Raw genomic sequence first — 25,770 nt, forward strand, 5'->3', positions numbered from 1 at the left:
CCGTCAGCTGTGGCTGATTGGCCGTCAGCTGTAGCCAGTTAGCCAATTAGCCGCCAATATAACTGCTGCGGATATGGAGGAGAGGAGAGGAGAGAGAAGGATGGGGGCTAGCACGAAGATGGCGGCTGGGCTGGCAAGCGTGGATGGCGGTTTGCGGACAGTGTGGATCCAGCCTCCAGTGAGAGTATAGTGCCGCCAGAAAGAATATAGTGGTATGACTCCCATACCTATGGCTCCGTGGGTGTTCCTTTTTGGCCTCACCATATCCTGCGTTATGTAGGGAGCGGGACCAGAGACCCCACCGGACGCCCCGCACGACAGTATAATTGCACTTTTAGCACCACCACCCACACACTTATGTCTATCCTGTCACTCACTCTTCGAGGAACTTGAGAGATGTTAGCCGCGCCCACTCCTGCTCCAATCCCAGGAACTTGGTGGACCTTAACTCCATCTCCCATAGTCGGCCAGCCCTCCATGTTCCCGCTCCTACCTCCTCTACACTGAGTTAAGTGTAGCAGTTGGGGGGCCGGCCCGGTGGCTCTTGCGGTTAGAGCTCCTTGCTCCTAACTCCGAAGGCAGACGGGTTCCCACATGGGCCAGCAGGCTCTCAACCACAAGGTTGTCAGTTCAATTCCTGGAGTTCCGCAAGGGATGGTGGGCTCTGCCCCCTTCAACTAGAAAACAGCAACTGGACCTGGAGCTGAGCTGCGCCCTCCACAACTAAGACTGAAAGGACAACAACTTGACTTGGAAAAAAGTCCTGGAAGTACACACTGTTCCCCAATGAAGTCCTGTTCCCCTTCCCCAATAAAATCTAAAACAAAACAAAACAAAAAACTATGATAAAAAAGAAGAGTAGCAGTTGCCACACACACACACACACACACACACACACACACACACACACTTCCGGCCCTGCCCGCCCTTCTTCCCCCAAGGATGTAATAATCAGTCCCGCCCCTCCAATTAACTCTTAATCCACTCAGCAGTTCCAGCCCGCCCTTCTGCCCGCTCTTTCCCTTTCTCCAACTTCCGGTTTGCCCCATTGGGGGACGCCCTCCCTGCTGGTCACGACTGTCTCCCGGCCTGAGTCGCCGCCCACGGAGGTGTTGGGCCCCTGCAACATGGAGTGTTCCACCTGAGGGCTCCGCCTGACTAGCTGCACCGCGGAGGCGAGGGCTCTTTTGCTGTCCGCGCTAGCTTCGCCTGCCACCCGTAGCTGGCCTGACAAGATGGCCGCTGCCTAGGAGCGGCCCGGCGCGGCACACCACGGGGGTGTCTGGGAATTGTAGTCCGGGCCGGCGCGGTGACGCATTTCGCCCCCGGCCTACGGGCGCCATTGTACGCTGCGCGCGGGTGAGTGCGGCGCGAAACTCGCGCCCGTCGGGGGCTGTGCGGAGCAGGCATTGCCTGCTGTCCTCCAGTCGAGGGGTCAGAAGGGGAGGTGTGGTCGGGAACTAGGGGCCCAGGGGGAAGACATCTCCCTCCTGGCGTGGACGTAGGCTTGGGGCTGGCCGATCCTCCCGGGCGTGTGCGGACCGAGGACGGGAGTCGACTCCCTCTCGGTGATGAAGATGGGCGGGGGTCTCCTGCCCTCCAGGTGTCTGGGAGTAGGTGGAGACAACGCAATCAGGGCGTTTTCCGAGGTGGGGATGGACTTGACATTCTCAGTTGATGGGGACGCTTCAGGGCAAAAGAGGGGGCGTTTCGGCGTAGCCCTCACGCCTCTCCCACCTCCCAAATTCAATCTTCTCAGGACTCTGCCCACCCCCACGAGACACGTCGAGGAGGAAGGTATGGCTTCCGGGCTTCCGGCGGCCTGGTTCCGTGTGAGTAGAGGCTTCTTTTGAGTTTCTGAGTGTTCCTCTGGATCTGGGGGCGGGGGTGGCCGCCAGGGGGTAGGACTCTCCCTGAGAAGCCCCCAGGCCTCAGGGCACCTCGGGGTAAGCAGAGGGACTGGCTGGGCATTAAGAGACCCTGATGGACGGAGGAACGTAGGTTGCTTAGCTTTCCAAGGAAGTGGTTATTGTAGAGGTCAGATTATGTAGGGTTCTAACTTTCAAACTGGGGGGAGGCATTGACGGAGCTAAGCAGGGATCAGAGGTATATTTAGATTTCAGCAGTTACTCTGGCATCAAAGCTGAAGGTGACATGAGCTCAGTCACTAGGAGAAAAGGAGGATGGATCCTTGACAGGTGCAGGAAGTAGAAGCTGCGTGGGTAGGGGGATGAGGGTTTGGGTTTGAATCCGCTCACCAAATCCCTTAGTGGGAGGCATACACACTGACATCAGTGTTGGAATCCCCAGGTTAATAAGAAATAGAGAAATTTTCAGAAAATGAAGAACCTTCTTTAGCCTCGTGGTGTCCTCCTTTTTGTAGCCTGATAGGGTCAAGCTTGGGTTTGCTAAAGTTCAGACAAATGGAGGAACACAGGATGGGACACTTGGAATGCTCTCAGGTCATCTTGTAGACTGTGCCTTCGTGTGCTCAGTCAGCTTCCCACTCTTGTCAGCGTGGTTGAGGACGGGCCTTGGCTGAACAGCAACCTGTGGGTTTTAGGAACCAGTGACCTTTGAAGATGTGACCCTGGGTTTTACCCCGGAAGAGTGGGGACTGCTGGACCTTGAACACAAGTCCCTGTACAGGGAGGTGATGCTGGAGAACTACAGGAACCTGGTCTCAGTGGGTAAGGCTGGCCTCTATGTCAATAAAGAGCTGCGCTTTGCAGCACGAATGTGGTGCCACTGAAGTATGTGTCTGCTTGGGCTTGGGCTGCAGGGATCAGAGTGCAAGTGTCAAGGCCCTGACGCTTGCGAGAAAGGGCTTTACTTTGTACCAATGGGAAAAGGGCAACTTCACATACAACTTCTAAAGCTTAACCTAGTCCATCCCCAGAGGCTTTGAATACGAGGGAGGTGGATCTGCCAGGGGTGTTTTCAGCGGTAGTAGTGGATGCTTACTGTTTTTGTAACAAGAATTCCAGAGGACCTGCTGTTTGTCCGACGGCTCAGGAGTGTCATCATAGACCCTGATCCATTCCATCTGTCTGTGGTTAGTGTGAACTTTTCCATTCTTAAATTAGTACCTGTGTTATTGTGGCACCCAGCATCCAGTATCACGTCCATGTTAAAAGCAGAAAGGAATCTGGACGGTACAGCCCTGGCTAATGTTCTTTTCACAGCTGTGAAAGAACAAGAAAGAAAAAGCCCTAAGGCTCCCACTGACAGACTTTCCCTTTGAGTCTTACTGGACAGAACTGGGTCCCACTGCCACCTTTACCAGCAAGGGAGTCCAGGAAAGCAAGCAGCTGACAAAGGGGATGCCCTAGACCAGAAGTAATGCCCTAGGAGGGGACAGCATGTGCCGCAGCAGGAAAGCATTTCTTCCCGAACACAGACCCCCCAAAGCCCTGTCTCTTTTCCCTTGGGCAGAACATCAGCTTTCCAAGCCAGATGTGGTGTCTCAGTTAGAGGAGGAGGAAGAGCTCTGGTCGGTGGAGAGAGGAATTCTTCAAGACACCTTTTCAGGTGAACGTATTGCCAGTGGCAGGTTGGCAATAGGGGCTCCCTCACTTTGCTCCACTCATTGTCTACTGCCCTCCCCTTGTGTAATCACCAGTAACTAGTGTCTCTAGCCAGACTTTTTTTTTTTTTTACATGTATATAAATACAGACTTCCCCAACTTCACAATGTTTCAACTTTACAGTGGTACAAAATTAGTACCCATGCAACCATTCTGTTTTTCCCTTTCAGTACAGTATTCAACAAATTACATGAGATATCAACACTTTGTTATCAAGTAGGCTTTGTGTGAGATGATTTTGCCCAGCTGTAGGCTAATTAATGTAAGTGTTCTGAGCATGTTTAAGGTCTGCTAGGCTAAGCAATGATGATGGTTGGTAGGTTAGGTGTATTAAATGCATTTTCAACTTAACATTTTCAACTTACGATGAGTTTATCAGTTTGTAACCCCATCACAAGTCAGTTTAGTTCACTTTTTTACATAATTACACATATTTTCATAAGTTTATGATGGACCATTTGCATTTTTTCTTTTGTGAGTTCATATATTCTATATATGTTATGGATGTTAATATTGCAAATATCCCAGACCAGCATTTATTTTTTAATCTTTATTTAGTCTCCATAAAGTTTTATGATTTCAGGAATTTAAAATTCCTGTCTTAATTCCTATTCTAGATTTTGTATCATATATTAGCAGATTGTACAAATACTCTTATATTGTAGTATTCTTTTGTTTTCTGTTTAGCTGTTCCATTTATTTGGTGTTTCTTCATGTATATGGTGTGGGGCACAAGTTCTGTCAACCCATTTCTGACTAGGTTCTTCCACTTATTAGAAATACGTCTTGATCGTGGACTGAATTCCCTCAGCCATCATCAAGTGCAGGCCTCCCACTTGGCCCCTCCCTTGATCTCTGTCTCAGAGTAAACCCCATATTGCTGTAGTTACTGTAGCTTTCTAACAAATTTGGATAAATGGTAGTTCCTTTCACTATTAAAAAGTGTATATTCCTAGCTGTTGTAAACCACCTAGTTTGCCAGATGAATACTTAGCCTCAGTTTGTCAGGGTTCATTGAGAAAAATCCTTGTTAGAATACGTATTACGTTTGATTGGGTTTAGAAATTCCTTGATGCACAATTGGTCTGTCTGGTAAAGTTTTGGCACAAGGGCACAAAGGGGTGTGCTTGCCCCACTGCTGTGTCCAGCCTCGCAAGGATTGTTCAGCTCTTGTAGCTGCTGTTACTGCTTAGGTTAATCCTTCTTATAGGCTTGCAGCCTTGTTCCAGATGAACCCGCCATGCTGCAAAATCTTTCCATAATGTCCTCAGTATCCTCATTTTATAGCAAGAATAAAGGAGGAGGCAATTGTATGCATTTTTTTGTTACTACTTTTGGGCAATCACGTGAATGCATTCACCACAGCTGGTACTTCCAAAACTTTGGATGCTTTCCCTCACCTTTGTTCTTTGTGCTTTAATGCAAGTGGCACTGGGATCACCTGCTTATGGTAGCATGCAGCTGTGAAACCTAAACCTGACCCCGTCTTTGGTGCCGACCTTCTCCTGTTCATCACTACATAGATTGCAGTCCCCGTACTCTTTTACTCTTTTTCTGGACTTCATGTTTCAAGTTGATGGCTCAGCATTAATGCTTTCTGTTTTTTTCCATATTCAAATTCATCCCTTTCATTCCCTACGTTGAAAACCTCCCTTCAAACCATTAGCACAGGTCACTGAACTCTGCCTCACTTGGAAGGTCTCCAGCAACACAAGTGCTTTGCACCTGCCTACCATGGTTTCTCTTCCGTGTGGTTGCTTCCCTTGATCCAGCCTCTTAATGTCCCTTCCAGTCTTTATGCCTCTGGCTGTGGCAGGTGTGTGTCTCATCCTCCCTGGAGTTTAAGTCCCATGTCCTGTGGGGGCAAACCTTCTGGCCATGCACTTCTGGACGATCTAGTAGTTTCCTGAATGTAGCTGCCATGGGGACATTGGGTGCCTGTGGTTTTGCACATCTTGGGAGAGCTGACTTGACAGGTGACAGGAGATTCAAGGGTGGTGCTCCAGAATGAGACCATGTGCATGGAGGTTTATCAGGACACTCTTACAGGCCTGAGGTGACAGGTGCCTGATTCATCTATGCTCTGTCACACAGAGTCCTTTGTGTGATGTATTCCCTCCATGCCTTCCATTCTTTTGTGCCTCAATAACCTTGAAGATCTCTGTGGATGGTCTCTTGTTCCATGCATTATATTAAGCTGGTAGTAAACCAGAGACCCAGCATAATCACTGCCACTGTAGACTTTGTAGTCTGATAGATGGCAACCTCCGACAGAAAGCTACATTGTTGTTCCCGTCTAAACACAGATAAGTAGGGGCAAGCACTGATAAGGAAAAGAGCGTAGTGTAAAGCAGGAGCAGTGGCAAATGTCTCAAGATGATGTGGTCAGGGGACACTGCAGGGGTGAGATTGAAAACAATTCCTGAAGAAAAAGAAGTCTGCAGATGTGTGAACGTGGTGGTGAAGAGATTTTCCAGGCACGGAGACATTGTTTGGTGTGACTGAGAATGGAACAAGCTTAGCATATTCAGGGCACAGAAAGTCACCCAGTGGGTGGGGACGAGGTCACTGAGGTGTATGCAACTTAAGTTTGGAAGAGGACATAGGGCTTCCACCGTAAGGGGAGTTGATTTTCATTGAGCAGGTGTGTGGTGTGGCTTTTCACAGCTCATTCTGGGTGCTTGTGAAAAAAGAACACTGGTAGGGCACAGATGAAAGCAGGCAGCGGGCATGGTAATGGGAAGAGGTGATGATACCTGACCTGAGGGAGTGGTAGCAGACTTCTCCCCACTCAAAGGTGGATTCAGTGGGACTAGGTGAGTTATTGACCAAGAGGGCAAAAGAGAGAAAGCTGCCAACAATCTCTAAGAGGTGAAGGCTTCCAGGCATTTCCTGTGACTGTTACATATTTACTACATAAATTCTTTTTCTATGTATCAATATCTCATTTTAAAAATGCAATAAGAAAAATTACTAACCCTGAATTTCTGGTGTTAGGGAGTTACATGGAGGAGTCTGGCAAAGGCATAGTTTTTGAAGGGTGGAAATAGAGGTTTTGTTTTATTTGTTATGTTGAAATAATTTTGCAAAGACTTACATGAATAGTACAAAGAACTTAATAACTTCCACCTAGATTCAGGAGATTGGGATTGTCCCATGTCCTGACCTGTTCTGTTAATGAGGAATGAGAGGGGACTAAGGAACATCTGAGCAGAGGCTGTGGAGCCAGCTGAATGCACTTGTCTGGACCTCAGCAATCATAGGCATTTGGAATGGTATGCTTGAGTGTTACATGAGACAGCCATCTCCTGCAATGGTCTCTCTTCCCATACTGGAGTGGCTGTGCCTCTGCTTCAGGCGGAGAACTGGGGCTGAATGGAAAGCAGGGCGTTTCTGACACAACTCAGTTTGCATGCCTCTTCGGCTCTCCATGATAGTGACAGCAGCAGCATTGGCATTAGCTGAAGTAAAGGAAACTGGGTAAACGCTTAAGACAGATGGCATTCATCTTTAAGAAGGCACTGATTTGGAAGGATGCTGTGAAGATAAGGAATGTGGAGAAATGCTTGACAGCACTCAAATCTTCAGCCATCACTTAGTGTTCTTTCAGGAAAGTACTTCCATACATGTGGTTCAGGTAGAAAACTTGAGACATAATCTATTTAATCATTAGGATAGCAATGGCGTGAAGACAGTATTTTGAAGGTCATGATTGTAGGAAAGCCTGTCAAGAAATTAAGCAGGAGCTTAATTGAGCCCAACAACTATGACCATGGCAACTCTCAAAGTAGTACCAACATTAGTAGAAAAAAAATAACATACAAGAAGGAGATAATTCTGTTGGGAGGAAGAGAAGGAAATCCTCCTCTAGATTCCATCCTTTATGTAGCCTGAGAGAGGACTCACATGGGGAATAGGAAAGCAAACATGGGGAATAGGAAATCAATCAATTTGTACAAAGAAAGGATAGTTCATTCAAGAACAAGACTGAATGTTTTTAGTGTGAGAAATCCTGTTTTCAGCTCAGCTTGGCTCTCTTTAAGAGAGGGATCACACAGGAGACTAACATGCAAAAATCTGGAATGGAAGAAGTCCTTTTCATGAGTGTTTCAACATGAGAACTCAAAACAAGGATGAAATCCCTGGAATCTGATCATAGTAGAAAAGGCTTCTGGCCTGATTCAATCTGACTTGGAAGAATTCATACTGGATCAAAAATGTTCCAGTTGTTGACTTTGGAAAAGTTCTTACACCAAATTATTGTATCTGAGAACTCTGAAACCATGGGAATGTGACTGCCATGAAAAGGTGTCATGGATAGCTCTCTTACTCAGCATCACAAGTCATACTGGAGAGCCCCTGAATGTAATCAGTGTTAGGAAGGCTTCAGGAGTCACAACCCACGGTCATGAAGCCCTTCAGTAGGAGTCCTCAGTGTGCTCAGCATCAGAGGACTCATATGAAAGCAGACTCTCAATATAAGCTATGCAGGCAAATCATTAGCCTTAGCTCTTACCTTATTTGACAGAAATGACAATAACAAAAAAAAATTTTACACTGGAGAGAACCTCTTTGAATAAAAATGGAATGTTTGATCCTGTTCTTACATCAGATAAGTCATAAGGCAAACTACGTAAAACTTAGATCACATAAGTACACAAATAGAGTAAAATAGGCCGTATTCTTTTCCAATTTATTTTGTTATCTGACCTGAACATGTGAAATCACATGAGTGACAGCAAGCATCCTTATTTCAGTTTCCCAAGTATGTCCCCAGTTGCTAAGACAATGACTGAATCTCTAGCTCAGGAAACTTGAGTGAATAAGTGGTTGAAGAAATTGCGAGAGAAGAGGGCATCTTCAAAGAGACTCTGAAGACAAGGCCAGGCTTTGAAATGTGAGTAAGGGATAATAAAGGGAAATCTTGAGATAGTGCTGCAAAAAACTTTGAGAGGCTCACATTCTTGAGGACTAGGCCAAGAGTTTAGAATCTTGAGTGACTATCAAACATGCTTTAGCAGGAATCCAGCCTAGCACAGTGTGGTCACATACTGTGCAGTCTTTATTCAAAAACATTTTATGTTTGCTGTCACCTTCCACCCACACAGTTGTTCTCTAGGAGCCATGTAATCTTGATCCATCTATCTTGGGACCACGCTCCCTGGTATGCAGATGTAGTACCTAGGGTAATTTCAATGCCTGAAATGCCTTAACTATTGAATAGGAAGGAAAACAAATGAACTAATAATAATCATTTGACTCAAGCATTCTTTGGGGGGGGGGGAACCTCCAAAAGTCCTAAGGAAAAAGGAACAATGATAAGATCAGAGCAGGAATAAATGAAACAAATGGAGGGGGGAAAAATAATCCAAGAGCCCATTTTTTCTGGATAGAAAAATGCAAAACTAATTTTGATTAAATAGAAATAAGAGGTGTGGTAGACTTGGTGGGGTTATACTTTTTGAGGGATGTAAATGTCTAATCATTATGTTTTGTATACCTGAAGCTAATAAAATAGAGGCAAGCTAGAAATCTACATGGGGTTGGGGGGGAAGACTCTAAACAAATATTTACCAACACACATAGTTGTTTTCATTACAGTACTTGGCACAACTGTTACAAAGAATGAGCCAGCTCTCCGTACTATGTGAAACAATCTCCAACATGTGTTTATCTTTTAACATATATCTTACATATATAGAGATGCACATAGCAGTTTTCCTTAAAAATATACACACAAACAAATATGAATGTCAATTGGTTATGACGGAGAATGTAGAAACTGATAGACTGTGATTGCCAACTGAGAAGGAAACTGGGTCGAAAGGTGACTTTCCATTTTTAGAGGTGCTGCCCCCAACTGTTCATAAAATGGAAACAGCTATCTCCCTCCTGCTGTGTCACCAGTTCTTGACACAGCATAGGTGCACAGTAATTACTCATTGAGTCTAGGAATTAACAATAAGATAGAAAGATCTCTGGAAAAGTGTCAAAATTAAATTTTTTAGAACAAAGTAGTCAGATGCATCTCAGTACGGACCTGGGCAGTGAATATTTTCCAGCTTGTTAGAAGGTAAGTTTCCATGGAACATGAACAGTTCAGTGATAGCAGAACACAGGCTGGCATGTTTACAGGTTTTTTTTCCGCAAAGTATACATAGCATTGTTCTCACCAAAGCACAAAATGAGAAAAATATTGAAAAGGAAGTACTTGTACCTCATAAGTGCAACCTTAAAATACTAATCTTCTGAAATAGTATTTGACACAGACGGAAGATTTTGTTACTAATACTCTTGAAATGGTACCTAAGAGTAAATTATTAAGGAATGAGCAGCTCTATTACAAGTTAGTGGGACATGGAACACTTGTATAAGTGTAAGTATTGACTTCTTTTGAGAACTTACAAAGTCTAGAAGTATGTGAAGTCCCTTGTTTAAGTCCTACAGTCATCCCAGCCATTTTATTGCTGCTGGAGCCATTTTACCTGTGGAAGCAGGAATTCAAGTCCCTAACCTGGCCCGTCTGGAAAGGAGCAGGTGGGGGTGTAAACTCGGTGTCTTACCTGGTGGCCTGCACTCCCTGCCACTGCTCAGGCTGCCAGGTAGATGGGAACTCGAGCAGCAGCAACCCTCCCATAATAATTTATACATGGTGTCATGGGGGGGCGTCCGGCGGGGTCTCTGCTCCCGCTCCCCACAAGAGAACGCAGGACATGGTGAGGCCAACAAGGAACACCCACGGAGCCATAAGTAGGGGAGTCATATCACTATATTCTGGTGGCATCCGCCTCTGCAATCCACTCTTGTTAGCTCAGCCACCATCTTCTTGCTAGCCCCCATTTTTCTGCTAGCGTAGCCACAGCAGTTATATTAGTGGCCAATGGCTCACTGGTTACAGCTGACGGCCAACTAGCCACAGCTGATGGCCATTTACTACCTGAGCCAACACCTTTCTATGTGAGGCCGAGAGCCTGGAAACTGCTTTCTGGGGCTCTGCCCCCACACTCCACCCCTACAGGCTCTCGCCTCACAATCTACGCGACAAGCGTCTTCCGCAAGGGGCCCTGTGCGAGGAGCCTGGAGGTGAATGCAATATCCTGGACACAGCCAGGCTCTCTGGGCACAGCCAGGGTTTCTCAGGGCACCACCAGTCCTGGGCACAGCCAGACTTACTGGGCTTCTTAGAGTACCACCAGTCTCCCCGGACACAGCGAGGCTTCTCAGGGCACCGCCACTCTCTCTGGGCACAGCCAGACTTCCTAGGCTCAGCCAGGGGTCTCAGGTCACTGCCACTTTCTCTGGGCTCAGCCAGGGCACTCAGGGCACTGCCTCTCTCTGGGCACAGCCAGACTTCCTGGACTTAGCCAGGGCTCTCAGGGCACTGTGCTGGAACAACAGCAGCTCACAGTCAAGGTGCTTACATATTCTCAATGGTGGCCGGTCAAGACACAAAAGCAAACATCCACCAGTTCCACCACATGGTGGTATGTTCCCAAACAAACAGTCAAGCTGTCCATTAAATTAGGGATGGAAGGCAATTCCCCATAGTCCATAGTCATTCGTCAGGGCTGTCCTGGGGATGAGGGACGACCTTGACCTCACCCTCATCGCCCATGGAGGACTCAGCAAGCCTTTCCTTCTGGGACTACAAGTCCTGCATCCAGACTGCCTCAGCAAGCACTTCCCAGCCCACAGGGCCACAACGACCTTTGCTTTCTCCAGCCTGTGCTGGTTGGGGAACCGGCCACATCTTTCCACCTCTCCACGGGGCTCCATCTCTCCAGCAGCTGCTCCTCCTAGTCTTCCTGAGACTGAGTGTTCATACACACAAACTGCTCCACCGCCCTTCGGACAGCCTTGGCCAGCACCACATCATGCCGACTATACCATGTGTCGTGCGGGAGACCCTGCTCGCTGCGCCATTTGTCATGGGGGCGTCCGGCGGGGGTCTCTGCTCCCGCTCCCCACAAGAGAACACAGGACATGGTGAGGCCAACAAGGAACACCCACGGAGCCATAAGTAGGGGAGTCATATCACTATTCTCTGGCAGCATCCGCCTCTCTGCAATCCGCTCTTGCTAGCTCAGCCACCATCTTCTTGCTAGCCCCCATTTTTCTGCTAGCGTAGCCACAGCAGTTATATTAGTGGCCAATGGCTCACTGGTTACAGCTGACGGCCAACTAGCCACAGCTGATCGCCATCCAATCACAGTTGATGGCCATTTACTACCTGAGCCAACACCTTTCTATGTGAGGCCGAGAGCCTGGAAACTGCTTTCTGGGGCTCTGCCCCCATACATGGACACAATTACAGTGCTGGTGAGATTTCCTGGAATTTGACAGAAATTCCTTCAAGGCACTTACAAGCTGTGTTGAGTGAACAAATGCTGCTTCAAACTGCCAAGTACTGTTGTAGGGCTGGGTCACTGGTGAACAGTGTGGTAAGGCCCCTGTGTCATTGGGTCCCCATTCATTCCAGAGCAGCCACTAGCATGTGTGGCTGATTAAATTTAAACTGACTAAAGTGAACATTGTTCAGTTCTTAGTCGAATTGGCCATCTTTCAAATGTTCATTGGTCACCTGCACCTAATGGCTACTAAGTTGGACAGATGTAGAACACTTCCTTCAATGAAGAAAGTTCCACTGGGCACTGCTGCTCTGAGAAGGTGGAGGTGACTAAGTAAATTAATGAACCAGATACTTTGAGATGGCAATCAGTGCTATGAAGAGAAATGAAATGGGATGTCCTGGGGGAAGTGGGGAGGCGTGGGAGGACAAAACTAGTTTAGATCTGGGCAGGAAGATAGCTCTGAGGTGAGAGCTGAATGGGGAAGGGGAACCAGGTGAAGATGTTGCAAAGACCTCTGGGAGAGACTTGGGTATGTCTGAGGGAATGTAAGATGGTTGCTATGGGTGCCTTTGGTGTAACAGGAATAAAAGAACAGGGCTTGGATCCTAACCGCTGTGTTCCCCCAGATGTAGCCTTAGCAGGGTTCCTAGCCTCTCCCAGCATGGATTGTCTTTGTCTAAAGGTTGGATGCTGCTGCTTACGGGAACTGGTAGTGTGAAGCTCAGGTCCTGGGGAGCCCTCCATGAAATGACAGCTACTGTTATTTATTTGAAGACTTTGCCTGGGCCTGGCTTTGGGGTTTCCGATGCACAAGACCCAGCTGACAGCCTCAGCAGTCCCGTGGGGGTGACACTTAGAAGGCAGTGCATCAGGGTGCCCAGCAGAGCTGAGGAGTGAGTGATGGGGAGAGGAGGAGGGTGGGTATAGAGCTGGGGGCACTCTGGACAAAGAGGAAAGAGGATGGGGGAGCTGAGGGAAGCACTCCTCCTGACGCTACCCACTACAAGTTCTTAAAAGGTTGTCGTAGTTACCATTTGTGGACTGGTAGCCCCAGTATACTTCGATAGTCGATCAGCATTCACTAGGAAACTCTTGAGCACCGAGGGAGACTAAGCTTAGCCTCAAGAGAAGCAGCAGAGAGAAGGAACACGAGAGAAGGAAACAGCAGCTCCTATCAGCCTTCACTAGGTGCTGTACCTGGCATTTAGGTATCTAATCACAGAGTTAGGAAACCTCGTCCAAAAGTTGAATTTGTGTAACAAGACACTAGAGAAATAAGGAGTTGCAGGTGAGTGAACTACATTGCCCAAATTCCCCCAGGGTCATTCAGCAGGTGAGTTGAAAGCCAGTATAGGTGGTCCGCAACTTAAATGTTTCGACTTTATGATGGTACGAAACTGTACTCCAAATTTATAATTTTGATCTTTTCCTGGGCTAGTGATAGGTGGTATGATACTCTTTCTTGATGCTGGGCATTGGCAGCGAGCTGCAGCTCCCAGTCAGGCATGCGGTCACGAGGGTAAGCAACCGATTCTCCAAAGTGTTGCTTTGTATTTTTACATCCCATTATGCCTACAAAATGCCCATCTCTCCTGCTTCTGCTAAGAATTGGAAGGCAATAACTCTTGATATGAAACTCAAGATAACTGCCCAGCTGTAGGCTAATGTGTTCTGAGCATTTAAGGTAGGCTAGGCTAAGCTCTAATGTTCAGTAGGTTAAATCAATGAAATGCATTTTTGAATTAACGATATTTTCAATTTACGATGTGTTTGTGAGGTTTTAAGTCAAGGAGCGTCTGTACTTGGAGCTGCAGCTAATAGGGATTATGCAGCCCAGGCAGGTGAGTGGGTCAGTGAATCACAGCTATGCCCCAGTGACGTGAGGATCCTGTTCTAACTGCCAGCGGGTAAACTTACGGGCTTCCATTTTCTACCTTAGAGGGCTTGGAATGGTCCAAAGGATGAGTTTTTAGAGGACTGAGGTGCCTAGAATGACTTTTACCCACCAGCTTCCAGGCTCGTGGCACATTTCATTTACTGCACAGCACCCAGTAGGCGCGTTATGATGACTGCAGAACCTGTGTTGCCCTAAAGAGCTGCTACAGCAGGGAGAGCTGTGTTGCAGCTCCCCTGGGCTGTCTGCACCATAACGATTGGCAGTTACTGACATCCAAACCCAGAAAGGCTATATGACTTAAAACAGTAAGAGTTAACATTTTGAGCATTCAAGATTTTGAGAAACCACCTTGGTGTCCCCAAGGATAAGAGGAGGAACTAAATACATGATCAAGATTAAAGGAGAAATTAGTAAATTAGAAATGGAGTGGGGTAGAGGGAGTGGACTAGAATAAAAAGAACAACAGTTATTTGAAGGGAGAAAGCACTAAATAAAAACCCCTCTGATTAACCAAGGAGTACAAAAAGTTTAGAAATTAGAAAGCAGTGAAGCAATACAGAGAACTAAGATTGTTTTCAAGTGTCATGCAAGATTATTACTCAAAATGGTGCCTGTGGTCCAGCACGGAGCCGCTGGGGAGCCCCCACATAACCCCATATTCATATCCGGGGACTTGTCAGGCGTCTGGGACTCCGGTTAATTCCTTTTCCTGGCTTCCCGAGTTACCTGAGATGGGTGAATTTCAAGCCTTAAAAACTTTAATTGAAAGAATAAATGAACTATGATTTCAAATCAAGTATTTGGATGGGGGGGGGAACCCCAGAAGTCCTAAGGACAGGAAGGGAATTAAATACTAAAGATAGCAGCAGATAAAATTGAGTTAGGAAGGGCAGGCCCCCAAATTTAACTAATTCAAAAGCTTATTTGGGGGGAACAGGTTGGAAATGGGAGATCAAACGCCTGTAATAATTCTTACCAAGAAAAAAGGACACTTTAAACGTCGGAATGACTGACGATGGCTGAGAATTACTAACTTAGCTCAGGACCTGTTTTGCAAGCCGGTACGCCCAAGGCCAACCTGGGGCGGCCCCACCCTGCGCTGGGCGAGTCCTCACCCCGAGCCAAGTCTGTTCCCGCGCGCGCCAGCGGTTTCCAACACCTATTAAGTCTGTGCAACGATTAACACCGGAAATCACGAACAGGCCAGGTTTGTGGGGACATCCGGAGGAGGAAGGAAGACAGGAAGCCCTGCGGGAACCGGGGTAGAATTTAGGAGGGGAAGCGGGGCGAAAATGCATTAGTATTCCCGTGCTCGTTGCTTTAGGGGAAAATGACCGCGCTCGCGCACCTCGCATGGCCCAAAGGGAGGGACTTGCAGTTCCGGGAGGTGTGCGCGGAAGCTCCACCTGCTCCATCGCGGAGGGTGGGGTGGGGGCCCTCTAGGGAGGTGACAGGCGCTGAGGCTGCTGGTGCCCAGCGCTCAGCAATTCACTAGGCTGGGTCTGGACCACACCCTAAGCCTCAACGTGCGGCGCCGGAAGTCCGCGCTGCGGAGGCTCCTGGGAGTTGTAGTACGCCGTCGCTGGGCGCGTGACGCACTTCTGAGCCGGCCAGAGGCGGGGCGTTGCTCTCGTCTGGCGGGCGGGAGCAGCCGTGAGCTACTTGGTTCTGAACGCCCAGCTTCCCAGAGCCGTTTGAAAATCGCGCCACGGCAGAGCCAGCGGGTGCTTGAGGATACAGACACCGAGGAACACGTACGGGCGTATTGTGGTCAGGTGGCTGCTGCTCTTGATTTTTTTTTCTTTTTTAACGCAGCCGCAGGTGCTCCTCACTAATGATTTCCTGCCCTGCGTTTTTTTTACTTCACATGGCAGGAACTTCACTATGTCATTAACAGTCACTAAAACCAGTGTAATTTTTAATGCTTACGTGGGAATCTTTCACAGTTTTCCTGAACCGTGTTTTAACACTACCTGTGTTTTCCAGTGTTGCTCCGTCCTTGTGCATACGTTGCTCACTCAGGAAGTGGGTGTTGTGGAAATGAACCCCACCCAAATAAGGACACCCAGAGCCCGCTGTAGCAAGGGGTTCAGCCACCATCCCTTGTGTTTGGTAGAGACTGTAAGGCAGGCAGGGAATGGGGCGATTTATAGTGAAAATAGGAAGGTTCTAATTGGAGGTTATGAGCTGGAGGCAAAAAAGAGAAACGGAGTCATTAGCCAACCGTTTGGGCTTGTTGCCACAGAGGTTGTGGGACAGAGTTCCATTGTCATGTGGTCTGGCTTTTGTCTCTCTGAATATTCATTGGCTAGGTGTCTCTACATCTGTCTTCCTCTCCAGATAGCTCCCTGACCATGGGTGGAACTTGATGAAAGTCCAAGGGCATTCGATGCAAAGGCTTTGAGTTCATGCTGTAAGTTCCTTTGCAGGTAGAGTTGTGCTAACCACTTACACTCACAACAGCAAGGGTCAAAGTGCAGATTTGCTTTTGACATCAGCATGCCATTTCTGTTTTTATAAAACTATAAATCTAATTGGGAGTAAACCAGCATTCATTGTTATTAACGTTGTAAACTAGGTTCCCAGATCCAGTTCCATAGTAGGGCAGGGAGCGTTTTCCCACACCAACAATTTTCAGACACCAGCAAGGTCTCAACTCAATCCTGACGCTATCTACCCAGAGATGGCATCAAATTCCACAGATTAAGCGTTTAGTCCTACAAGACACATTCTTCAGATGCCGGCCCAGGCTCTGTGCTTCTGGCCAGCTGGATATAGATTGGCGGTTCCAATGACCCCCTCCAACTCAGAATACCGTTCGTAAGTCCACATTGTTACCTGCACTTCTGCCCCACTGGGTATAAATCAGAGGTTCCCACACCCCCTCCTTGGGTTCAATTAATTTGCTAGAATAGGTCAGAGAAACGTGTTACTTGGCTAGATCACTGTAAAAGGATATAAATCAGAAACAGATGAAGAGGTACACAGAACAATGTATGTGGGAAGAGGCACGTAATTTCCATGCCCTCTCCAGACACACCACTCTCCCGGTATCTCCATGTGTTCACCAACTGGGAAGCTCTCCTAAGCCCATCCCCTGGGGTTTTCATACAGGCCTCTTATATAGGCATGATTGATAAAATCACCGGCTATTAGTAACTGATTCAATCTCCAGCCCTTCTTCCTTCCTGGGAGGTGGTGAGTGGGGGGACTGAAAGTTCCAACCCTCTAAATATGTAGTTGGTTGGGTCTCCTGGCAACCAGCCCCCATTCCTAGGTGCTTCCTAAAAGTCACCTCATTAACAAAACAAGACACTGGGAGCTGTGAGCCAGGAACTGTGGATGAAGATCTGATATGTATGAGAAATATATTTGGAGCTGTAGAGAGCTTTCTTATTTCCTATTGCTTAGTGCACTCTTCTTTGCATTTAGGGTCATCCTGGAGTTTTTCTGTTTAGTGGATGTTCTTGTGGACTTTATGCCAGGACCCAGAGCCCCTGCTTATCCCAGACAGTCTCATTCTTGGCCCCCACGGAGGCAGGATCAGGTTCTGTTCCCCTCTTGGCCACAGGCATATACAACACCAGGTCTCTTCTCAACCCCTATTTCCTCTTGTTTTTTTTTTTTTTCTTGCTGTATTGAGAATTTACATACTGTAAAGTTCACCCTTTGAAAGTGTATGATTTGGTGCTTTTACTATATTCATAAGGTTGTGCAATTATCACTACGATCTAATTTCAGAACATTTCATCACCCCAGAAAGAAACCACGTATCTATTAGTCATCAGCCCCCAACCCCCTCAATTCCTAAATCTCCTGAAAATCCACTAATTTACTTTCTGTCTCTTATGTATCTATTTTAAACATTTAATGTAAATGGAGTCATACAATGTATGGCCTTTGCGTCTGACTTCTTTCACTGAGCGTCGTGTCAAGGTTCGTCCATGCTGTAGCATGTGTTAGTATTTTGTTCCTTCTTATTGTCAAATAATATTCCCCGTTCTGTGGGTAGACCCCATTTTGTTCATCTATTCATCATTGGAGGAACATTTGTTTCCCCTTTTTGGCTATTGTAAATAATGCTTCTGTGAACATTCTTGTACATGGTTTTTGTGTTGACATATATTTTCAATTCTCTTGGATATATACTTAGGTGTAGAATTCCTGGGTCATAACATAACTCTATGTTTAACTTTTTTGAGGAACTACCGGACTATTTTGCAAGGTGGTGCAGCATTCTGTGTTCCTACCAGCAGTGTATGAGGGTTCCAGCTTTTCCATATCTTCACCAACAGTTGTTACTGTCGCTCTTTGACAATAGCCTTCCTAGTTCACATTCTTTACGTCCTGTTATGTGAGGTGGTTTGCATTCCGAGGTGGCTAATGATGTTGAGCATCCTTTCCTGTGCTTGTTGGTCATCTTGTCTTGCTCTTCTTTTGACTTACAGGGTGTCCTGAGGCTCCGTTGGACCCTCAGCTGGGTCCTCTTCCTGCTGGGGATCCCCTGATGAAGATCAAGGTTGTTGAAGTTCTCACACTGAACCAGGAGGTAGCACGTTCTCGGAATGCCCAGATCCGGGCCCTCTATTCTGAAGATGAGGGCCTGAGCCCAGAGGTCCTCAGGGAGCCCACTCAGCGGCAGGGTAGGCATCCAACTGACCCCGAGGGTGCTCGCCAGAAATTCCGGGGGTTCCGCTTTGAGGAGGCAGCAGGTCCCCGTGAGGCGCTGGCCCGGCTGCGCGCACTGTGCCGTCAGTGGCTGCAACCTGAGGTGCGCTCCAAGGAGCAGATGCTGGAACTGCTGGTGCTGGAACAGTTCCTGGGCGCTCTGCCCGGACAACTGCGGGTGTGGGTGGAGTCACAGCACCCAGAAGACTGCCAGGAGGCAGTGGCCCTGGTAGAGGATGTGACCTGGATATCTGAGGAGGAAGGTGAGTGCAGTGGAAGGGTGGGGGGGTAGAGGGTCACTGCTGTGGGGTCATCATGGAGGATGGATGGAGAAGGGATTATTACGGCCACTACATCTATGCCAAGGGCATCTGCCTCCCCCATGTGTTCCTGAATCAGAGCTTCAGACTCTTCCACGCTGGCATACCTGCCATGGCCCCAAGATCAAGGGCTGTGAGAGTGGCTTCATCCCTGGACCCCTTTGTGGAAATGGAAGGTCTTGGGCCCCACCTCAGCACCACTGAAACCCTTGGCTGGAGCCGGATAACAGCATTCTTTAGCCCTCCATCCACAGGCTTCTGATGGAAGCTAATGAATAAAGTGCTTCATTTTCATCCCTTTGGGATTCTTGCCACCACGAGCCAATAGAAACCCTGACTTCAGTCACACAGGCATATTTCTGGGATGCCTTCTAATGTACACACTCGGTGAAGGCTGTGGATAAAGTGGTGACCGAGACACACAGGATTCATGGACTCATAAGCTCAACAAATCTTCGGTCTAGCAGGAAAGACGGGAATTTGACAAATGTGTATGAGACAGTGGTGGGTTTGAGAGGAACTTAAGGGTGTTGGCAGTGGGGCCCGTGGAAGCCAAGTAGCTGGTGTGGAGTGGAGCTCAGGATGGAACAGGAAGGATGTGCCAAGCAGGGGAAGCATTACCTGTAAGGCCCAAGATGGCAATGGTATATTCAAGAATCAGAGAAATTGGGTAGGTCTGTACTAGAAGGGAGCAGACGGCATGGCTGGCAGGGACCTTGAGAAATAAGAGTCTAAAGTAGTGGGAACTGGTCCGAGTTCTAGGGACAGGTGGCAGGATCGCAACATGCTGTGGATGGTGGGCCAAGGACAGGGGCAAGACTAGAAGTAAATGCGCCATCCAGAGCTGTGACCATACCCCCTGAGAGGGGTGGCAGCAGTGGGGGCTGGGCAAGTACGAGTATGGGATGCATTTGGAAGTCAGACTCCATGAGGCTTGATTTCTGTGAGGCTGAGTTCCATGGAGCAGACACTTCTTTGCTAATCTCCACTGCCCACCCAGCATCTGGGTTCCCTGAAGATGTTTTTCAGTGAATGAATAATTGATTGACTTTTGTGATTGAGGGGGAAGGTGCAGGGCAGATTGATAGAATAGGGCTTCAGGCAGAAGCAAGTGTTGCAGGGACGGGGCAGGCAGCAACAGGAGTAGTCTGATTCTCATGCAGAGTCTGGGTGCTTCTGTCAGCAGGATAATGGCCCCCAAATGTGTCCACGTCTAATCCCTTGAACTGTGACTATGTCATTTCGTTTGGCAAAAGGGACTTTGCAGGTGAGATTAAGTTAAGGATCTTGAGATGGGGAGAGTTTCCTGGGCTGTTTGGATGGGTCCACTGTCAACACAGCGGTCCTTATAAGAGGTAGGCAGGAAGGTCAGAGTTAGATGTGACATGATGACAGAAGCAGGAGAGATGCAAGGAAAGGGCCATGAACCAAGTATCTCAGGCAGCCTCTACAAACAGAAAAGGCAAGGAATATCCTAGAGCCTTTGAAAGCAACATACCATGTTGCCCTGAAAATAAGACCAAGTCTTATATTTTTGCTCCAAAAGACGCATTAGGGCTTATGTTCAGGGGATGTCATCCTGAAAAATCATGCTAGGGATTATTTTCCGGTTAGGTCTTATTTTCGGGGAAGCATGGTAGTCCTGCTAACATCTTGCTTTTAGCCCTGTGAGGCTTGTGTCAGACTTCTGAGCTCCATAACATAGCAAATTTGTGTTATTTTGTGCCTCTGTTGTGGAAGTTTGTTAACAGCAACAATAGGAAACTAATACAGGTGCCAAGGAAACCATTGTTGAGCTCGTGAAAGTAAGTCCATCCTGTGTGTGACATCTTGGGGGTGAATTAAGTCAGCATTACAGAGGACAACAAGAAGAAGCCTTCCAGAGAACCCTGAGAATCCTGCGTTTGTGGTCAGCATGTCAGCTAGAACTCTTGGGTGTGACTACCACAAAGCCTTGCACAGAATGGTCCAAGGGACAAGGAGAATGTATTGAGAAAGTCCCAGAGTGGTCTAGCTTCAGGAATGGCTGGACCTGGGGGCTCTAATAGTGTCTGTAGGACTGGTCCTCTCTGTGTCCCACTGCTGCCAGCCTCTGCTGGCTTCACCCACAGGCAGGCTGTCTCCATGTGGGACGTCCCCACATGGAATCTCTTAAATGTTCCTACAAAGCCTCTTTGGCTCTCGTTGGCCCCGTGTTCATCTTTGATGCAGTCATTGTGGCCGGGGGGAAGCAACAGACTGGTGGGCCAGCCTGGGTCACATCATGTGCCCCTTAATAGTGAGGGTGGAGTCATCATTATAGAAGCCCATGGACCATGTGGGGACATGTGAGGAAACTCGGACATGAAAGAACCGGGGTTGAGAGGGCGAGGCCAGGAAAGGCTGTTTGCTGAGGTGGAGCAGACTTGGTAAAATTCACATCAGGATGGGTGTACCTGGAGAGTGGGGTTGGTCCTGGAGGCCAGGGCAAGTCCCACCTTGCCCCCCATAGTGACAGGAGAGGGGGTAGACTTGGAGGCCAGAAATGGGGTCTTTTCCTCTGAGGAGGTATGAGACCAGCTGCTGAGGCAAGTGTGAAGATGAGGTGGCTGCCTCAGGAAGGACTGACGGGGTCCAGGGTTCTCAGCAGTCGGGGCACCTGTACCCTGTGGGTGTCAGCTCTCCAGGTGTGGAGATTTAGGCATAGGCTGTGTGGAGCAGCTGGCCTTGTGAGGAGAGGGGGCCACAGCAGGATGAGATGTGTGTGCAGGCCTTGTGCATCCGAGACGTGGGCTGGCCTTGTGTTGATCACATTCAGCCGATCCCTTATATTGACATGTGCTCCCAGTGTCGACCGCCCAGGACCCTACCTGCTCTCTGGAGACCACAGCTCAATGGAAGGAAAAGGAGGAGAATGAGACCTCCTGGCCAGCAAAGGCACTGTCTGAGGTGAGTGGGGAGTGTCACCCTCTCTGATCACAGTATCCCCTGTGAGGTAGGCCTATCCCTCAGGCCACTAGGGCCGTGCCTTTCAGAACTTCTGAGCCTGAAAGGCAGGCCTGCCCTCCAGCCACGTGGCGTCATTAGAAGACAAGAAAGGGCAGTGACTGGGACTCCAGAAATCTGGAGGCAGGATGGTGTTTACAGACATTTGGAGGTGGGGCAGCCTCAGCCAGGAGCAAGCAGGCCCATCTGGATCTTGTTAGAACGAGAGAGACCCTCATCCTTCAGAAATGAACACTTAGCTGTTTATTACTGAGAGTTTGGAATTTCCTTCAAAGTAACCCAGAGCTGGGGCATGGACAAAACAGGACTGTTGAGGCTCGGTATGACCAAGCCATGGTATGTATGTGGCACTAGTCAGGGCTGCTTCTGCTGCAAGTGGTTTACAACTGGCTCAGGCATAGGAGTGCATATACTGGCTCTTCTGGCAAGGCTGTATCAGGGGTTCCTGGGTAATGGGAGGATGCTCTCTCCAGCCCGTCTTGTGGCTCTGCCCCTTGTGGGCAAAATACCTCTCCGATCCAAGCAAAGGACGGTAGGAAGGCCTCTTCCTCCTGGAGTCCTGGTCAGCTCCTTAGAAAGTACTGATAATGGCCACCTGGGTGACTGCCCCACCCCCAAGCAGCTCCTGATGCACCACATGGAGCGGGGCTGTGCCCAGGAGGGCCATCTCCTATGGGGAGTTGTGTGGAAAGGTGAGCTGGATACTGGTGTGGGTCGGGTGGAGGCAGTGTGCCTGCGGCACTTGCAGCTCTTAGTGAAGTAGGGACTCTTTCTCCAGACTGGGCCACAGACTTGTTTTGTGAGAAGAGCCCCATTGGACCTCTAATGGCCCCAGTCAGTATTTCTAGCACACCTCCAAAGCAGAGGTACCCCAACACAACAAGCTGTCCGAATGTCCTAACCAGCCTGTCTTCTGTCCCCTTGGACAACTCCCTGACCCTTCTGAGCGGTCACACAATGTGTGACATTGCAGGAACCAGTGACCTTTTTGGACGTGGCTGTGGATTTCAGCAGGGAAGAGTGGGGGCTGCTGGACCCAACACAAAGGACCGAGTACCATGACGTGATGCTAGAGACCTTTGGACACCTGGTCTCCGTGGGTAAGGCCTTGCCCACGCAAGCCACTCCACACTTTTAGGACAGGGGCACCCTGGGGGCCCTGAGTCAGGCTTTGTGTCTTCTCTGCGCTCAGCATGAGGACTGAGCATGCCCTCAAGAGTTGTGTTCCCATCCAGGGCCTTGAACCAGCACTGTGGACCTGGAGGAGTGGTTGCATGGACAGAGGCAGCCTCAGTTCCACTAAAGGGACTGATTTGCTGTCCACCCTGAGGGTGCATGAGAGCAGGAACTCGGAGAGCTCGGACATCACTCCCAGCCCTCGCCCCAGCCCGTGATCACCAGTGTCAGTGTCCTCCCTGTATTGTTTTGCTGCTTTTCAGTCTCTCCCCAGGTTGCATGACTGTACTTGGGGAAAAAATGTCCAACTTTTGAATAGTTAATTATATCATACTATCAACCCACTTTAGTGTTTTCTCCCTACGGAATCCACAACTTTTGGTTTCTTCCAGGGTGGGAGACTACACTGGAAAGCAAACAGGTAACTGCAAAGTCTGACATTCCTGAGGAAGAACCAACCTGCAACCTAAAAATGGAAGAATTCTCAAGGGCCGATGCCCAGTCCTCTACCTCAGGAAACATCTTGCAGGGTGGGGCCCTGGAAGTACCGGACATGGCACCGAAACAAGCAGGGCTGACTCAGGGGAAAACCCGCCCTCAGAAGCAGCACTGTGAAGGCCACAAATCCCAGGCAAACACTGGTCTTCACACAAGTCATGTTTTACACCAGAAAACCCTCCCTAGAAAACGCTTGCGAAAGCGTGGCTCACAAGTTAAAAAGGTGACACACAAGTCCCGTGTAAAAAGTCATCAGAAGAGCTGCAAAGGGGAAAAAGCTACGGAAAGCAGCGGCTGTGCAAGAACCCTCAGCCAGAGCACCCAACAGGTTACATTTACAAGAATTCACAAGGGGAGCCAAGTTTGCCGATGCAGTGCTTGTGGTAAAACGTTCCGGAACCCGAGATACTTTTCTGTACATAAAAAAATCCACACAGGAGAGAAGCCCTACGTATGTCACCACTGTGGAAAGGCATTCATTCAGAGCTCCTCCCTCACACAGCACCAGAGAATTCACACAGGAGAGAGGCCATTTAAATGTCACGAGTGTGGGAGGACTTTCAATGATCGCTCCGCCATCTCCCAGCACCTGAGGACTCACACGGGGGCCAAGCCTTACCAGTGTCAGATCTGCAGAAAAGCCTTCCGCCAGAGCTCCCATCTCGTCAGGCATCAGAGGACCCACACTGGGGAGCGCCCCTACATGTGTAATAAGTGTGGCAAGGCCTTCACCCAGAGCTCGCACCTCATAGGGCATCAGAAGACACACAGTGGGATGAAATACAGGAAGAAACACCTACCTCACAGCCCTCAGGCTTGTTGAAGAGACACTCACTGCCTTTTCTACCCAATCCTGCATCGTAACGCGAACTGGCCCGGTTGTGATTCAGAACTGAATGTGAAAAGAAGCACTGACTGATGGTGTTCTCAAGACCAAAGGACTGCCAAGGACACTGTCCTGCCACACAGATAAGAAAACTGGTGGGGAGCTGTTGCTCATGAATATTGACAGTTGAAAAAACATTTAATTTTGCAGTTGATTTGCTGTTATAATTTGTTCATTTGGTCATTAAAAGTGATTATTAGTGAAAAATGCTTATAATGTAAGTGTAAAATGCCAGGTACCAAAAAGTGTGTGCACTTATATTTGTGGTAAAGTATTTATGCGTATGGATGAGTACTAAAAGACGAGATGGATTAAATAAACTATATATTTCTGTCATAGAATCCGTGTGTATTTTCCTACCTATTTAATGAAATATCTTTTCATTACTGTTTTGATACCTAAAATCAGCAACGTCAAAAGGATGGAGATTGTCAGACCAGTTCTAGTAGATTCTGTGCAAGGCCGCAGTGCCTCTGGCCCAAGATTCCAAGTGACTCAAGATGAGTGTGTCATTCTGTTCCTTATGGTGTCACCAAGATATAGCTAGATGCAGGGAATGGGAACCTGGAGGAACGATTGAGGTCTGGGGGGCTGGAAACCCCAGGCAAGCATGGCAGCCTCCTGGGCACGTTCATTGGTTTCACATTCCACTTCCCCTACGAGGGAGGGAATGACCCTAACTGGACGTCCATCACCAAGTTAAGCAACAAGACATTGGCAGTACAAGAGTATGTATTTGATGCCCATGTTTCACGAGGTCACATTAAAATTCTCCAGGTCACACAGCCTACAACCCAATCCACAACTCCACCTTTGTTCTTGAGTTCTACATAGCATTTCAAAACATTTTCTAAATCTCTAGGTCAGAAGTACTTAATGTTCAACAGATGTTGGTTGAGTGCTGCCCTGCACAGCCTCTTCTGGCACAGGGCTCATGGCTGCTAGATCACATTTAATCATTTCTACAACCTGACAGTGGCATGTTTGGTGGCTTTGAGGGATGAGAACATCTGGGGTTGAAGACCTTACCCAGGGTGCCACTGCTCTCCCACACACAAGTTGGGGGCCTTTCTTAGGGAGAGCGCTCAGTTCTCCATGGGGAATATCAGCAGCTCCTCCAAGTTCCGATGATGTAGAGACCGTCCATTTTCTTGAGGAGTGGCCTCACCATGGTGCCCAGTACTGGCTGGTAAAGTTCACAACCATGTCCCCAAACGAGGTCACTTAATCTTGAAATGTCACACATTGATTTGTTACCAGAAGATGGTCACTGGAGGAGGTGAGCTGACTGCTACCTGTGGCAATTTCAAACATGGCCAGTGCTTTGCCATTTCTCCCTTCCTAAAACCTGGCTGGGCTTGTCACTGTTTTGACCAATAACATCAGCATTAAGTCATTCCAT

At 48.3% G+C, this 25,770-nt stretch overlaps 1 protein-coding gene across 7 annotated transcripts; it reads left to right on the top strand.

The window, feature by feature from the left end:
• The first annotated feature begins 1,009 nt into the window (after positions 1-1,009).
• On the top strand, positions 1,010-24,709 carry ZNF274 (zinc finger protein 274). 7 transcript variants are annotated; one of them, XR_012490394.1, is made up of 9 exons: positions 1,010-1,359; positions 1,760-1,832; positions 2,564-2,690; positions 3,436-3,531; positions 18,284-18,766; positions 21,651-21,751; positions 22,782-22,908; positions 23,044-23,210; positions 23,377-24,709. XR_012490394.1 is itself a non-coding variant. In XM_074315510.1 (8 exons), the coding sequence occupies exons 2-8, from the start codon at positions 1,800-1,802 to the stop codon at positions 23,049-23,051; spliced, it is 975 nt and encodes a 324-aa protein (XP_074171611.1). In that variant the 5' UTR covers positions 1,010-1,359; positions 1,760-1,799; the 3' UTR covers positions 23,052-24,709. The 7 variants fall into 7 exon arrangements, 6 of the variants coding, with proteins under 6 accessions (XP_074171611.1, XP_074171608.1, XP_074171609.1 ...); XM_074315510.1 differs by having other exon boundaries at positions 23,044-24,709; XM_074315507.1 differs by lacking the exon at positions 23,044-23,210 and having other exon boundaries at positions 1,015-1,359.
• Positions 24,710-25,770: the final 1,061 nt, after the last annotated feature.

The sequence above is a fragment of the Rhinolophus sinicus genome, linkage group LG11 (genome assembly GCF_036562045.2).
Source record: "Rhinolophus sinicus isolate RSC01 linkage group LG11, ASM3656204v1, whole genome shotgun sequence".
NCBI lineage: Eukaryota > Metazoa > Chordata > Mammalia > Chiroptera > Rhinolophidae > Rhinolophus > Rhinolophus sinicus.

What these genes read in the sequence shown, in the direction of transcription:
- ZNF274 (XM_019711578.2), top strand. Translation starts at nt 1,572, where the DNA reads ATGAAGATGGGCGGGGGTCTCCTGCCCTCCAGGTGTCTGGGAGTAGGT. An exon ending in CAGGAACCTGGTCTCAGTGG is followed by an intron (nt 2,691 to 3,435) that starts GTAAGGCTGGCC and finishes TCCCTTGGGCAG; the next exon opens with AACATCAGCTTTCCAAGCCA. An exon ending in TCTTCAAGACACCTTTTCAG is followed by an intron (nt 3,532 to 18,283) that starts GTGAACGTATTG and finishes TTTGACTTACAG; the next exon opens with GGTGTCCTGAGGCTCCGTTG.